This window comes from Manis javanica, chromosome 1 (genome assembly GCF_040802235.1).
Source record: "Manis javanica isolate MJ-LG chromosome 1, MJ_LKY, whole genome shotgun sequence".
Lineage (NCBI taxonomy): Eukaryota > Metazoa > Chordata > Mammalia > Pholidota > Manidae > Manis > Manis javanica.
The window spans coordinates 1,230,435-1,248,125 of NC_133156.1; the positions used below are offsets into that span (position 1 = coordinate 1,230,435).

Sequence of the window (17,691 nt, forward strand, 5' to 3'; positions counted from 1 at the left end):
CTTTTAACCAGACACACAGTAATACTTCTTTAGATTATAATGTTTAGCTATCTTTGTGTGAGACTTTTTTTAAAGGTTCCAATAAAAAGAACTTACACGATCATAGCAAAGAAGTGTGGAAAAATTTGGAATTTTCTGTTGATGTACCAGTTCAACAAAACGAGCACAGTAAACAGCATCAATTGCTGAAAAAATACATCGAGGAAATATACACAGCTGTAGAAATTTTGTGATGGTCTCATTTTTGGTAGATTCTAAAAATAAGGAAAGAATATATGAAGTGGTAAAGTTCATCCTCAAGTGCCTCAAAGCCACTAAACATAATAAGAACATATTAATTTTAGCATAGAGAATGCTATAGAACCACAAACTATTTATGGTTTGTAATCAAAGGTCATGCCTGGGATGAGACTTGTTTTCACTCTGCGGATATTTTTCTACCTGTAATTTCTCCAGAAGTGTGATTTTATACAGAAAAGTTGAATGATAAGCTGCCAATATTGTAGTCATAAGTTAATTTCACCAGCAAGCTAAATCGGTTCATTTAGTGAACATGTGAAGTTGACTCTGAATTAATGAGTAACCAAAAATTGGGATAGTGAACACTGAGTTGAAATAAAAACATAATACACTTCAACACCTCCAGAATTATAAAGGTTTGCTTTCGTAATTCAGCAGCAGCAGGAATGTAACCATTCTAACTTACTTGCTAAAAGCCAGTTGTCCTTTTCCAGTTTCAGTCTCTGTAGAACTCGCTGTACATGTTCCATCTGTTTTTTTTCTTCTTCAAGAAGCTTGTCCTGAAGGGCAGTACAGCGCTCCTTCTCTTTTTTCTTTTTATTTGGAGGCTACAAAGTATAAGTTAGATACTTCTCTAAGTGCAGGAACACTACCTCCCTTTCTTTTAATTAAAAAAAGAGATAAATGCTGATATATTATGTCACCAGGGATATTTACGGATGTTTACCTCCATTCAGCAAATCTAAGACAAAGTCATTCAGTCCTCAGACACCATCAGAACAGGCTATCTTCCCAACACCGGTACTTTTAGTCTAAGGCATGGAATCACCTTTGACTCTTCCTTCTTATTCATTCCAAAATCCCAATTGCTTACAAGTCTTGTGCATTCCCAATATACCTCCACCAGTCTACATTCTCACAATGAATTACCCAAAAAGCCACTTTGCTGGTTTCAGCCTAATGCTAGTCCTTTCCCCCACTAAATGCATCCTTTATGCTACTGTCACAAGTAATCTTTCTAAAGTACCATTTTTACCATTATTACTTCCCTGCTCAGGAATTTAAAATAGCTCTCAATTTTATCAAGCCTTCTTTTCTAACTTTCATTGCTCTACATAATCTGACTCTATTTAAATTATCCCTCAGCCAATTCACTACAGTAGAAGTGGTCTCCTTAAACCTTAGACTACTTTACTCCTTTGCTGGAGCTCTAGAGTGGCCAGTTTGCCTCCAAATTTCCAAACCTAATTTATCTTCAAGGCCCATGCAGCTCAAGACTTACCTCTTCAGTAAAGTCTTCTCCAAAATAGTTCTCCTTTTAGGAATTCCTATTGCTCTTGCAATTGTAAAATGATCACACAGATCATGTAAAGTTGTTAGCCCAGCCCTCAGTAGAAAAGCAAACTCAAAAACTTTTGACTGATGCTAACTTCCAAGTACTCATCCATACCCATGCTCCTACCCAGTGAGAGGTCACCACTAAACCCACTTAGGAACATACATAGCAACAAGATCACAGCTTGTTAGTATAAGTTTAAACTATGGGCAATGCTGAACTAATACCATGAAGTTATTACACTTGAGGTACTAGAACAAAAACCTACCATTTCCTGATTGTCATCAATGGCTTTCATCTGGACTTTAAGTTTATTGACTTCCCGTTCGTAGCTGGTATGTGGAACTGCAAGGTCGTACATCGTCAATGACCAGAATGTGGCATAAAATTGAGGGCTGATGTCATCCCAGGCCTCGGAAACATGTAAGGAGACCACTGCTTCATGGACAGGAGCCATCACCATTTCACATGATGTAATGTACTTAAGAACTTTATGCTGCTGTTTACTTCCCTTTTCTGATTTTTTAAGTTCATCATACTTTGACTAAAGATATAAACACACACACACACATTTTTATAGAGGTGACTTTCATAGTATAAAAAGCTATGTTCCCTTTTCAAGAGTCAAAAGATGACCAATCTAAACAGCTGTAGGAATTCTACTTCCTTACCAACACTGATTTTAAAATAAATCATCCCAGGAAACTGCTCTAATCTTTGGTCCTGGGTGCTCATTAGGAGCTTTTCAGGAAATTCTTACTGAATCTAACCTGTTCAGTCAGGGGATAGGTATGTGTGCCCCTTGCCGTTTTCCCCCAACCATACTCTCTCTTACTGCTGCACAAAGATTAAACATACAGGGTTTCCACTCCTGCTTCTGAGATAGTCAAGGGAACCAAGCAGCGGGTCTTAACACTAATGAAGAGGCAGAATGGAACTAACAACAGCCAATCTGGACAGAATGTGTTATCACTACACATACCCATATTGCCTGTTACAATTTCTTGATGAAGCTGGATCAATGCTAAGAAAAGTTATGAAAAAGTTATCATAAGACTGATAAGTAGGGTGACCAACTGCCCAGTTTTGCCAGTGACTAAGAGGTTTCCAGGGATGCAAGACTTTAGTGTTAGTACTAGGAAGTCCCTGGCAAACTGGAACCAACTGGTCACTAGACTGCAAAGCTAAACACGATTTCCTGTGAATGGCTGTGGTATATTAGAGTTTAAAGAGTGTGGGAAGTGACACTATGGTGGGTTTTTATTTTGTGGCCTGACTGGTTTACCCTAATTTGAGGGTGTGTGTGATGGGGGAGGGGGCATGCCAGAGGAAGGCCATGCTCTTAATTGTACGAGGGAAAGAACCTGTTAGTACCAGAGGGGGGTGGGAGGGGTAAAGGATGGGACACTACAGAGTGTATGCCAAATGCAAAAAAGAAAAATAATACAAAGTAGAGTTGTATTATTATACATATATATAATATAAAGTACTCACCAAGTACTCACCAATCCCATGATATATATTATATATATAAAATAATACAAAGAATTGTCTCATGTCCCTCAGTCTCTTGAGGATACAAGAGCTCTCACCCAAAAAATTTGTTTGGGTTAGGCATAATCCTGAATATGAACCTAGGAGGAGACCCAAAAAGAGTTTCTTCTTTATGTTAGAAAAACACTTAAATCATTCATTGTTTGGGCTAAACAGAACTAGCAGGTCAGAAGTCAAAGGATCCACTTCCAGTTTCCATCAAGGCAGAACAGTCTTGACTCCCCACAGTCCAGCTGCCTTCCCTCCTAAGTATGTCTATACCCCAGGCTCACTAGACTGAAGAAATACCAAGTGCTTTGGGTTCCAGACGGTATTGCAGGCAGGCTCTGAGAATCTTAAAATTATTCTGGAAGTGAGAAGATTTATCTCCTCCTACCCCATTTTAGAAAGCACACTGATGATAACTACTGAGACTTCACAGGTGACAAAGCTATGAAGAACATTACTTACAAGAGAGAGGTCCCAATTATAAGAGAGACCTAAGGGCAGAGCAGCTGGGATAAGAAAGGGTTTAAAAATTTGAGGGTGGGTACTATCAAGAGTAAATAATAATGAATCTATGTGAGCAGAATGATATCGTCTAAGGTTCTAATAAAACATAGTATAGGGTTGAAACAACCTGCACAAGATAACTTAGCTACCTGACTTAGACAAGATCTAGAATATGAACTGGGGGAGAGCCTTTTTTTCAGACCCACATTGCAAGGTGAGTCTCAATAATTATAGATGAAAATTAGGTTATAGGAATGAGAGGGTTATAGGATAGCCCATCTCCCCAATCCTCTTCTAAGTCTGTGACTTGTTACTAGGTACTCCCCTAGTCCCTATCTTGTTAAAAAAACAACAGTTTTTATCAGAAAAGATAGCTATGCTTCATATTTACCTATGATGAGTATTTGTCTAATGTCAGTTTAACTCCCTCTTCAGGCTCACATCTTCAGTCAAGTGGAGAGGCATAACAGCTCTACAGCTCAAGGCACTGGGACACTAGATCTATGGAACAGAACTGATACCCACAATTATTGCCATACTTCTAATTATTATTCAGAAAGCTCTTTCTGGCCCAATATTCTGAGCAGTGTTTGGTCAGCTGAATTGTTTTCAGGGGAGAAATCGGTAGTCAGTTTATGGAAGGGACTTTGCAGTCCTCCAATACGCATTCTCTCATCAAAGGCTTTACAAGACAGGCTTTCACTCAAGAAGCAAAAGCAAGGATCCCCAGGAGGTTGGATACTCCTCCAAAGTGCAGCCAAGGTTGCCAAGAACTCCCTTTCCAGAAGACAGAATATAGCCAATGGGGAACAGACTTATCTCTGACTTAGCTATATAGCCACCTCTGTATAGTTGTTTTCCTCCTCAACCCTGACAGGCAAATGCCATTTATTGTTTAGATTTGTGTCATTCTTAAATGACAAAGACACAGTATTTTACACAGGCTACAGAAAAGGTAGCTACTGGTATGAATGACTGGCTCCATTTTTTGACCTGGAAAAGTTCAGCCAACCTCAGGCAGCCAAAGTGTTCACTATCACAGATTAGTGTGTTCACTTCTCAGAATAGCACAGGGCAGGGCAGAATTCCTGCCATGAAGCAATCCTCCAACCTCACTCCTTCAAGCAATCAGGTCCCTTGTTGTATAGCTGAAACTGATCTACTTGGGGGAAGGGGGGAGCAACAACACAGGGTATAACTATGCAAAGAGAGCATACCATTTTTTGGATTGAGAAATTCTAAGAGGAGGAAGAGGCCTTATCCCCTTCCCCTAAAGAGCATAGCACAGAATTGCTGCACAATGCTAAAGTGATAATTAAATCAATTAGCATTTAGTTAATTCTTAAAGGGAAGTGTGAGACTGCAGCAGTTGATATGTAAATACTAATAGCTGACAGCTGATTGCCTAATCAATGAGAACCCAGAATTTCTCAGTGCCTTTTTTCCCCACACTTCTACCGCACAGCCCTGTATTCCTACTGGGAACAAACATGGAATCCTAGTTTAAGAGAAAAGACCGAGATCATTCCCCAAACCATACAGTTACAGACTTTAAAACAACAAATAAAACAGAAGGGGAAGAATCCAAGCCTGTACAAAAGTGAAGAGTTCGCTGGGGCTCCAGTCAGAGTGGGGAAGTATCACAGTTTCCACATGAGCACTGACCGTGGCCCAAGGCAAAAGGAAGAGTGACTCACCATTAGTGGTCACTGCTTTGCAGGAAAGCATGCAGGCGGCATAGAGGAGCAGAGGAGAGGGCAGGCTGTCTCCTTGCGCCCACATACTTACTGTAAGAATAGAAATAGGTTAGCATAAGCATAGCCATCTTAAAAGCCTAGAAGCCATTTTCTGAGTATGTGACTTAGAAAGAAAAACTGGAACTGGGTATGGCCTTGAAAAACAAGCTAATCATGAACACCAGATGGTGGGCAGCTGTGGCCTTTAGTCAGCTAACCTTGGTCAGCTAATCCTACATACCAAGCTTATCGTGCAGAACCTCCCTGACAATTGAGGAGTGGTCTTATCTTGCTCCTGCCTAACCCCAGGATGTATGTCTTGCAAGAATAATGTGCAGCTGTGGAAAATTACTATGAGTTAAGTGTTTTGAAAATGCTATATAAACCCTTGGCTTTGGGTGCTCGGGGTCCTTGTTGAGACCGCTAGGGCTGACATTGGACCCCAGCTAGCTGGCTGAATAAAGACTTTGCTTGAATTTACATCTCTATGCCTGTGTAGTTTGTTCTCTGGAGAAGCCTCGGAAGCCCGGACCCTAACATTACTTGAATTTCAATACAGTCATTACTGGGCTATCCTGCTAGGAAGGCTCTAGTTTACTTCTGTTGTTATTTCATTTAGATGAAGATAAATAAAACAAGAACCAGGAATATACCTTTCCCAGGGATTATGCCACTGAGGTTGCAAGAGATTTTAGAGTACTTGCGGTGGTTATGCCTTTCTGTCCATCTGTCTTTATGACTTTCAAAGCACTCTGCATATCAACAAGTCAGTTATCTGACAGGATATTATCAGTGAAGGAACAGGGCTCTGCATTCAACTGGAGTGTTTCTCAATAATGTACCACATTTGCCTGAGTTAGAATGATCTAGGGCTTGTTAAAAAACAAACAGCAAACAAACAAATTCTCCCAGGTACTATTCTAGTTACTAAATTACAATTTGGGAACATGGGATTGAGTTTTTAAGATGCTTCCCTGGTAATTTTCATCTACACTAATGTTTGAGAGCTATAGTTCTAGAGGGTCCATAAGACATCAACCTGATCAACTGGTGATGCAGCAACAGTAAAATCACACAAAAAGTAAGGCTTATTTTCTTAAAGGGGCATTCTCATTGTATACTGCTCAGAGCTGAGTTATTAACAAAGAGTAACTCCAAGAGACACGATCTACATCTATGTCAGGCTAAAATGCATTTACAAGTAAAACAGGTAAAAAATAATTTGGAGTCATTCCTGAATGGCAGCAGAGAGTATTTATCTTACCGAAATGTGCTGTGCATACATTGGCCTAGACAGGCAAAATGCTGCATCGTAGGGTGTATGAAATTCATTACAGAGCACATCAATTGAAGGCACTCACTTTATGTAATCTTCTGTGCTTAGATTAGATGCTAAAAACCCACCAAATTGCATCAGGGCATCATGACACTAAATTTAAAAAAAAGACAAAAGACAAATGCTACTGGTTTTTTACAAAACCAAAGTAAACATTTTCCAAAACGATTAAGATATGTCATTTTTAACAGTATTTTTGGTTAACAAGCACAAATTCAAAGTTTCCAACTTGAAAGAACTTCAGAGACAATCTACAAACATAATCAAATTACAAAGAAAATAAACACCAAGGCCCTGAAAAGTTGACTAAATCTAAGGCTTTTAACAGTCAACAAGATCTCAAGTTCCAAAACTATTCTTGACCACTTTTAGTAGCAGAATATATTTACCTAAATCACATACAACAATTTTATGCATATAGAAGTCAATTCTATTGTCCTTGATAGATGAAAACGTTATAAAATACATGTGGATCTTTTTTTCTCTTGGAATACTGTCAGTGATAAAAAAAACACCTTGTAGGCTAATCATAGGTTTTGGTGCTTAGTATGCAGAAATATATTTTATTAAGATCACATCTACTTTGTTGTGATTGAAATGTCAGATTTCCAGAAAGCAGGTAAGATATGAAAGCAAACAACTTGAAGTTATCTGCTTGACTGAAAACCTTATACATACATACATACATACATATATATATATGTGTGTGATATATATATATATGTGATATATATATGTGTGTGTGATATATATATGTGTGTGATATATATATATATATATATATATATAAACCTTATCCAAGGGCCATCTCTTAAACGTAATTTGCACAAATAGCCCCTATATTTCCAAAATATCTATTTTACATTAGATCTGCTTCACATTCATATGATGTGCAAAATGGCATTTTTCAAATTATATAACATTCCATATTTTCCCGTATTAGGATTTTTAAAAATCCACATAAATACAAAAGCCACTTTAACTTGCCTGATCATAGAGCTTTCCCACAGGTTTCAAATGTTTCTCTCCACCTTCCTGAAAGTTGACCCCATTTCTCTGCTGAGCCATAAGCAAATACAGAGGAAGAGCAAGGTCGTGGTCCAATAGTGCATCCTTCAGTCTCTGGGAGGATTTTTTAGTGTTTCTGATCTGGCCAAAATAGCCACCCTGCACAAAAGAAGACAAAATTTACCAGCATACAGTACATAACACAGGCCATCTGGTTTGAAGACAGAAAAAAGAAAACGTTCAGTTACAATTCAGTTCAGGAAGATTAAGAACTCATATACTTGCAACATTCCTTCCCTTTCTTCACAAATTTATTTCAGTGACAGTGTTACTGATTATAGTCAGTGGCTGAAAGATAACTGATAACTGAATTAAAACTTCTGCATATTCTCCATTTTATACCTTGCAGTCCCTTACAAAGGAGAAGGAATATTCTTTATTCCAAGTGGAGCAGATTCAACAACAGAATAACTATGTTCAGATTTATGCCAGTTAAGAAATCAAGGACCACAGAAGCTGGTATTTATTTCTCTTACATATCTATTACTGTCTTTTATACTTTGCTTCAGCTTTAAAAAAAATTAAAACAACCAGTTTACCTCAATTTTTAAGGGGAGGTGGGGGTGGCTATGAGAGAAGGGTACTATGGTTTTGTTTGGTTTTCTATACTTACGTATTTGGATTCTTCACTGTGAGAATATGCACACACTTTGAATTTAAAAAGTCAATAAACAAAAATAGAAACTCTCATCTCAGCTTTTAGCTGCTCTCCACCAGTCAAGGCCTCTAGTTGCTCCATTGTCATTTCCTCTGTAATTTCTATTCCTGCCATTTTCTGTACCGCTTCTTTCAATATAAGCAGGTCAAAACTATTTAGAAAAATAAGAAACAGTTTATAGTTGAAACTTCAAACATAAAAGTAAGAATATATTGTGATTAACATACTGAAAATCCCTAAATTTTTGCACACAAATATAGGGGTGAGGGTCTGAAGCAGTTTTTAAGGAAAAACTGCACTCCTAGAACTACACTGAAAAATACTTGGGGCATGTAATGTTTTTATGCTCAACTTTTTACTTGGAACTAATTTCAAACTTACAGATAAGATGTAAAGATAATAACAGTGCAAAGCATACTGATACACCCTTTACCCCAATTTCACCTATTAACACTTTTACTTTTATCATTTTTTGTTCTCTCTTCCTCCCTCTCTCTATACACACACACACACAATTTTTTGAACCACCTGAGAATACCTTACTTACTTAGCAACATCACTTAGGGGTACATTCTACCCCTAAAATTCCTAAGAATGTGTTTCCTAAGAACACAGCTATTCTCTTATATAACCACAACATAGTTACCAACTTAGTAAATCTAACACTGATACAATACTTTTATCTAACCTACAGTTCCTATTTCATTTTTATCAGTTGACCCAGAAATGTCTCATAGCATTTTTTAATCCTCCAATACAGGATGGCCAATATGTATTCTTTCGTTGGTTACAGCCATCTCTAAATAATCACACAATTGGAAAGAATGGAGGGAGGGAAGGAGAGGAGAAAGGAAAAAAGGAAGGAAACAAAAGTATCAAGTTGTGGTATTTGAGCCTAAGCTGGAAGTTTGGTGGTCAGCCTTAACCACATCCATTACTATATTGACAATTATGCATTTTAATTCCCAAAGCTTAGGACTTTCAACAGATATAACACCTTATAACTTCTAATATCTTTAATTAGTTAAGTAATGAAGATAAAATGAAAACATTCTTTCCTACAAAACCAATATAGATGTCTTTCCAAAGGGAAAGCTACACATACCCAAGATGCAAGTTTAAATAGACAAAGGAAGAATTTTCTAAGATTCTTATTGTTTTCTCTTGCAACTTGACTTGACTTCCCTTAACATGATTTTTGAAAACAAGAGGGCCCTCATGCAAATTAGAATGTAACAAGTACCAATGAAATATTTTAATTCTTCTTTAAACTATCTTTTAATTAGATGGTCACAAAAACTATACTCACAGTACCGAGTTACAGACTTACAAATAACATGTTCTCCTGGCCTACAAAGAGTAAATAGAGTATATAGGAATGATCACTAGATGAGCACAGTATGAATGACATGCTGATAAAATCCTGAATCTAAATAGTACTTTTTTTTAAAGGTTTTCCCTAAACCAAAATAATAATCTGTCAAGAATTACTTAGGTAATACTTCTTTGGAACACCAGATAGCTTTATAAATTTTTTCATTTTCTACCAGAAAGCTTTTGGAAACAATTTTCAGTTCCTTGATTCTAGTCAGTCTACTGCTGATGAGGTTTAATTCCCTTACATACTAATGCAAACTTTAAGCACTGGTATTGGTCCAGAATAAAATATTACACCTCAGCATTTACAAAGAAAATAGGACACTGTCCAGAAGGTATGTAAGCTTTACATATCTCTAAAGTTCAAGGTCAATAATTAATAGTGTCTTAAAGATACCATACCTGCAAAATAAACATGTCCTTAACCAAATGCTTAATGTAAAGGTCAATTACTGCCCAGTAGCAATAATCAATAGTACAATATGTTTTGTCTTAAGAGGATTTACAATACACTATACTATTTATTCAAAAGCCTAACAGGTAGTCAAAGTAAGTTAGTCTTTTTAATCACATATGTAGCCAAATATTACATTTCTTTCTGTAAAAAAAAAGTTTATGTATTAAATTAAAGTTTTAGTTACAGAATTCAATATAAGTGAGCAACTATTCTAATAAGACTGTACCAAATACATTTTCAGGATAATAGCAATCTCAATATCCCAGTAATACCACCAGAAGAACTCAAATTACTTAATTTCATTTACATATAATTTGCTAAGAATACCTTTGGCCCGCCTTTAGCTGATTAGCCACATATTGAAGAAGACCAACAAGATCAATTGGGTATTTATGAAAAAACCGCACCACAGAAACTAGCCAGACCTATATGAAATTAAAAAATAGGGCTTTTTAAAAACAGTTCATAAAACAAAAAAACACAATACTAAGTGTGTGATTTCTTCAACTAACTCAATTTCTAAAACAAAATGAGCCTGGAATAATTGTATTGCTAATGCCATTGAATGGAATTTTATAATAATAGCTAATATTTATTGAACATACATACATATGCCAAGCACTGTACTAAGCCCTTTGTTAATTATCTCATTTAATCTTTGCAATAATCATCTCAGGTTGGTATAAACCTATCAGTGAGGAAAATTTGGGTAACTTGTTCATGGTCGCACAGTTGGTATGGGATGGAAAAGTGATTCAAACCTATCTGGCCTGATTCCAGGGCTTATGATAGGCCACTACAAAATCTTGCAGATCGCTCCATAGAGCTGAATGATCAACAAAACACCCACCTCTCAAACGTTCGAGTCATACACACACAAAAATCTTTTTATCTGGGAACATGCTACTAGCTGTGGAGAGGCAAGGAAACAGGTGAAGCATTGCCAGAGCAAGAAGCAAAGACCAATTTTAGCCAACAGTCCATCATCACTGAATAGTGAGAAAACCCCAGTCAAGACAAGAGGAGGAGATCTGAGTCAAGTCAAGTAATCCACAGCCTTGCAACAAGTGTTTGCTGAGCACCTAAATAATGAACAAACCTAGGTCCTACCCTCAAGGATTCTACAGTCTAGTGAGGGACACAGAAAAGTAAACTGAAATCACTATGACAAATAAAAGATTCCATGGGAGTACAGAAGAGGGACACCTAATACTGACTTCTGGTGGGAGCATTAACAGGGAGAGTTCCAAGGAAACTGACCTCTAAACTGAAATCTAATGAGCAGGTAGAGATGTGGTGGAGGAGATAAGTGGGCACAGAAGAGTATCCCAAGTAGAGGGAATAACACGTGCAAAAGGGCACGCAAAGTGCAAGTAGTTCAGTATTAATGGAACCTAGAATATTAGGGAAGAGGCAAAAGATGAGGCTAGTACAGTGAGTAAGGATCCAACTCTGAAAGAACTACTTGTATGACTTCTACAGACTTCAGATTCTAAAGGGCAATGAGGATCTATTGCAAGATTCAGCTATCAGACACAGTAGGTTGACAGAAAAGTGAACTAGCTGCTAAGGTACAAGAAATAAAATATATATAAAACAAGACTAGGTTTTTTGTTAAGCAAGAGAAATTTTTTATTTCTTTTAAGATGACTGGAACCTCAGAATGGTAAAGATAATCATTCCTTTAAGATTAATTCCTCTAAAATAATAGACCAGAAGGGAATTTTCTTCTCCCCCTACCAATGCTTATCCAAATACTACCACAGCCAATACCGGTCTCTTGAGTTGGGAAGTACATAACATATAAACCTCCTTACACAGCCAAGGACTTGGACATTCAGTAGAAATCAAGCGGCTAGATGTTCTAAAGAGCTCTTGACAAGTAGGTCCTTAGTACAGGTAATAGAATACATTGAATGGTAGTCACGACAGATGAAAATTTCATCCTCGGAAAAATAAAAATACTTACTATGAAGCCAGCTTGAGATGGTTGCATCATCGTGTTTCATTTTCTCCTTTTCTGGATTAGCTAGAGCTTCAATGATACAATCTTTCATACATTAAGAAATAATTTTTAGTCACTATTTCTCTAACAAAGACTCTTAAAACAACAACAAATGCTGCATCTTGGGAAAAACTAAGCTTCAAGTTATTATGAATTATTTAAAAATACACACACTGTAGTACCAACTTTTCTTTTTGAGCTTCTTTTCCATCTCTCAGCAAGCAAGGCAGATGCCACCTATTTCAAGATGTTTATAGTAAACTTAACACTGTGTCTCTCTATATAATGCACTCACTCACCCACTCATTCACTCACTCACTCACTCACTCACTCACTCATTCACTCACCCACTCACTCACTCACTCACGACTGGCCAACCTTCAGATCAGCCAACAGAATCATATGCAAATGGTTTCTAAAGGAACTCAGAATGAAAATAAAATGTTCACCATTAACACCTATGAAACATGAAATGTATGCATCACTTCACTCAAAAGGATACAGGCCAAGACATCATAATTCAACGAAGTGAGATATTTCAATGAATCTACTACAGGTGTTATTAAGTTATCATACTTTTGTATTTGTGACAAGATCTGGAAGACAGCAACAAAGAATAGATGGCGTTAACTAATTAAAATAGAACTTGGTGCTATCTAAATAATGGCTACACTTTTTATTTTTCTAAAGAAATAATGCTTAAAATTTGTTTCCTTCCATTTTGTATTATATACAACCTACTATTCTACCATTTACTTAGAAAATACTTTGTTAGGCTGTATTTTCCAATTAGCAAATAATTCCAGGGCATCTAAACTTGAATTTTGGAATTACAGAGGCTACTTTCATGCTAAATGTTTTAGAGATCTCTAAATATGAAAGTGTTATATCTGAATCACGATGAAATATTATTCAGATGTTTCTAATAACTAAATCAACAACTAATCCATCTCTTTACTATGTTTCAATAAATCAAAATGACAGAGTGTTTAAAACAGTAGCATTGTTACATATTACTAGAAAAATATATCAATGTATTAAATATATTGCATATTAAGTTTCATTTCTGAAATAACCATTTGCTAAAGGTTCCACTCCAGGACTACCACACATTTTAAAAACTACATTATTTCATTTACACCTGTGCTGATTTAAAGATAAAAAACAGAAAGGTCCCTTAAAATAATGTTAACCTCAAAACGTACATAATCAAACAAAATGGTTGGATTGCTGTGGCTCAACTTTCCAATTTGTCTTCCAGAAGGCTTCACATTTTCCTTGGTTAGACGCCTTCAAGGGGAGAAAAAGGTGGCAGGGATCATCTTACATAATTTTCCCTATAATGCTGATAACTGTGTTACATCATGAAAAAAAAATTCTTTCCCAAGTATTCTTTCCCACATTCATCATATACTTCACTGCAGAACTTGGGCTATTTTAATTAGGCATTCTCCCAGGGGATATTAAGATTTTGTACTAACGCTTAATATTTATTATGTATACACTTCCTTATATAGTAATAATAATAAGCATTAAAACTCTTAATGTGCCCTACAAGTACATACAACTCTTCTTATAGAGAATCATTACTTTAGATTTAGAAAGGCTCATTTATCACCTTAGGGATTAAGATATCAAATTTGGTATAATGCAATGAACTACCTTGTGCCATCTGTCTCAGTGACCCCAAAAGAGTAATAGCTAAAGCTGCACTCCTTGATACAGGAAATTCTCTGGTATTTATATTCAAAGTAAACAACTTTTGAAAAATAAATTTTACTCCTTTTCTTCCTGTTTAATTTTTCCTCTGTTCAGTATTCTTTTACTAACATTCTAGAAATTCATACCTATGAAGTACTTAGAATTCAAAACAATTATTATACAGCACCTTCAACTCTTCTAATAATATTAGATATATTATTACATAATAAATCTAGAAACTTAAAAAGCATACACGTGACAAGAAGCTTTCTAGATGGAAAATATAATGAAGCGAATAATCAATTCAGTTGATAGTTCAAGGAATGTGACCATTCTGGAAGTGGCAAACTTGATATACCTTAAGAAGTTTCTTATGACAATACTGACCCATCATTCAAAATTATTTCATCAAGTGCTTCTCTTTCCCATTCTCCATGGCCCAGTTTCTTTTTTGCCATGGTAAAGAGAGACCCATCAAGTTTTAAACTTTGGCGATACTCTCTGTTCTACCTTCAAACTTAATACCACCTGTCCTTACTTTTAACCCTACTATTTCAGGTGGCCTCACTACCTGAAAAAGCTAACCTTCGCTCTCCATACTTTTTTTTATCACATTCCTTTCTACCTCCACCACCCTGGGGGTGGGGGGGAAACAAAAATAAAAGGAATACTTTCTTGATTATGTCCTCTCCTCAATTTATCATGGTGTCTGGTATATGGAACACAATCAATGAGAATTTATGGAATGAATTACTGGATTCCCTACAGCAAATTCATGTCTTAAAGAGTAATCAAAAACTTATAAAATTCTAGAAGTAATACATTAATACATTCTATTCTCAACATAAGGTTCAATCAATACTAAAATCACATTGTTCAAGCCTGGTGAAACAGCTACAGCTTAAAAATGCAACAAAAATTCAAGAGTATTAAAGAATTCTGCACATATTCTTCTGTGATAAATATTTTAATTAATTAGTCAGTCCCTTCATTCATTCATATTAATGTCTTCTATGAGAAGCAAAGTGCTAAGCATTAGGGATACAAGGAAGAATAATAGATCCTCTCTTAACTTCAGTCCAGCTGGGGAGACAGATTTAAAACCATTTAAAAATTATTATATTCTTAAATATAGCAAATTATAGAACAGTACTTACTGTGTGCTGTCAATACTATAAAAGGGGGAATAATATATTTGTATTCACTTTCACATAAATAAAAATTTCTGGAAGGATCAGTAAGAAAATAAACAGTGACTACTTTTTTTTCCTTGAGAGAACTAAGTGGACAGGCAATAGGCTGAGAGACATTTTACTGTCTACCTGTTTATACTTACTGAAAATCAAACCATGTGAATGGATAAACTATTCAAACAATTAGAAGATTTTAAAAAGAAAAGTAATCATAATATATCAAGGGGTATGATACCACTATATGCATTTGGGACAGTGGTGGCACAAATAAAGAATCAACTGTGCTTGGTGGTTTGTGCAAACAGAGGGCTTCACAGAGGAGGTGCCACTGGAGGCCCACCCTCTGAGGATGAGGTCACCAAAATGGAGAAAGGAAACAGAGGTAAGGGAAAATCTGTACACAAGAAACAAAAAATATATGCAAATGAAAAGGAGATCATAGCACATTTCAGGGAAACATAAGTGGCCTCACTATAACTGGAGGCAGAACTGGTGGGAAATGAGGTTGGAAATAGGAAGGGACAGGTCATGGAGGTTCCTTTACAACACCATGCCACAAAGTCTGACATATAACCTGCAGGGTTTGAACAAAGAGAGTAATACAAGGTGCTGTAATACTCCAAATAAAATAACTAAGTCAATGGCGAGGAATGGAAAAGACAAATTTAAGAGATTTAATAATATTAGATATATTATTAAGTAATCCATATAAAGCACTTAATCCAATGCCTGGCACATACAGTAGTGGCTCCATAAATATTAGCTGCTGTTGTTAAGATAGAACCTCTATTTGATAAATTCTTAAGACTGGAACTCTTTCAGAAGGATCAGTTCTAATATATCATCTCCTTTCATGCTCTCCCCATTTCCACAGGATCAGATGATTCACTCTCTTTTCTTTCCTCTAAATCTATACATACTGTACAACAGCACCTATTAAACCAGATTATGACTGTGCATACATGTTTCCCCCACAGACGGTGACCAAAGACAATGCAATTGGGCAAAGATAGTATCACTGCATACTCTTAAATCTAGTTAAACTACAGCAAGCGCTACTTTTAATGAGAATAGCCATACCACAAATGTGAAAGAAAAGACAATAAACAGCCTTGCTGAAAACACTGGGAATATAGCAGTGTGTTTAATATCTTAAACCAAAATAATCTGAAGTATATAATTTTTCAATTAAACTTCTCAGTTTACCAGGAAGTAGAATAAAATCACTAGTAAGTTTTAATGACATGAAAATAAAGCACACAAATGAAAAAAACAGAAAACTTTCAAAAGTTGACTCCCTGTGGAAACAGTGCTACATAATTCCATTAGACCTTCCAAAAAAAGGAAATCACTATAACTTTAGCAGAGGAAAATTTGTAGAACCTTGACTATCTTGTACCAACCACTAAATGTATTTTGTAAACTGAGCAATGGCCACAGTATGCTGTCCTTTAAAAAAACTCATCCTATGATGCATTAAAGAGGATTTTTATTAGATTTTATAACTATGCAAACATGACAACTACAAAAACTTGGTAATCAAAATACCACAAAAATTGATAGTCATTTTACCTGCAGTATCCATACAATCAGTTATACCATTAGCAAATACTCCTGGGCTCCCTCAGAATTGAGGCTGACAACACAAACTGACTGAAAGGAAGTAAAATAGATTCATATATACTTTAGATTAATATGAAGAAAAATAAATTAAGACTTACTTCATGATATATTTGGCTCTGTCTATTGTTTGAGCTTTAACTTTTACTAAAAGTGGGTGACTGTTACAAATTTCATTCTTCCATTGGCCATACAGATGATATCTTAAAAAATGATGAGATGAAGAATTAGGAAATGTTAAATACTTAGTGGTTAATGCACTAGAATAGTAGTTAAAAATACAAAAATATTATGTATTTACCTATGCTGATATGGAAATGTTTTAAACAATCCCCACAGTTCCTCAGAAATACAAGCATTGCAGTCCATCAACGAAAGAGATGGAAGTAGTACCTGGTCAGCAATGCTAAGCAAACAGCTAAGGATAACTTCCTAAGAAGAAGGGAGGAAAAATTATTTCAGTAAGAGGTCCATATTAATCCACCCTCCCCAAATAAATTTATGTCAGCCTTGGAAAAACTGCCATATCTACTTTCCCACACTATCACTGTCCTTTTCACAGTGGTTCGTTATGCCTCTCCATCTAACAGACCAAATGAGGTGAGGGAAGGAAAGGGGTAGGAAGAGAACAAGGGATTTTTATCCCTCTTCCTTTCTCACCATGGTAATCCTCAAGAACAGGAGGCCATCACTCTTAAAGATAACCGTATTATATGCCAAAAGCTATATTCAGTAAGAAATGTATAAAATTATTATTCACAAGGGACAAAAGCTGGGCTCACAGGAAAATCTGCAGTATGTTGCACCCATACAAACATTGACACATTGGATTTTTCTAGTCTTACCGTTTTCTCTTTATCTTCTTGTTTGCCTCCATCAGACTGAAACTAAAAATTAAAAAAACTATATAAACAAAAT

The 17,691-nt window shown here is 36.0% G+C and overlaps 1 protein-coding gene across 1 annotated transcript in view; it reads right to left on the reverse strand.

Annotated features, from left to right (window-relative positions):
* Positions 1 to 17,691, reverse strand: part of LOC140848463 (THO complex subunit 2-like) — a 92,166-nt gene that overhangs the window by 25,063 nt on the left and 49,412 nt on the right. Inside the window, 14 exon segments of the mRNA XM_073232154.1 lie at positions 97 to 254; positions 707 to 848; positions 1,845 to 2,120; positions 6,623 to 6,787; positions 7,682 to 7,861; positions 8,448 to 8,571; positions 10,582 to 10,652; positions 10,654 to 10,679; positions 12,224 to 12,304; positions 12,762 to 12,855; positions 13,465 to 13,549; positions 16,875 to 16,976; positions 17,075 to 17,205; positions 17,619 to 17,660. Coding sequence (XP_073088255.1) covers positions 97 to 254; positions 707 to 848; positions 1,845 to 2,120; positions 6,623 to 6,787; positions 7,682 to 7,861; positions 8,448 to 8,571; positions 10,582 to 10,652; positions 10,654 to 10,679; positions 12,224 to 12,304; positions 12,762 to 12,855; positions 13,465 to 13,549; positions 16,875 to 16,976; positions 17,075 to 17,205; positions 17,619 to 17,660 — 1,677 coding nt within the window.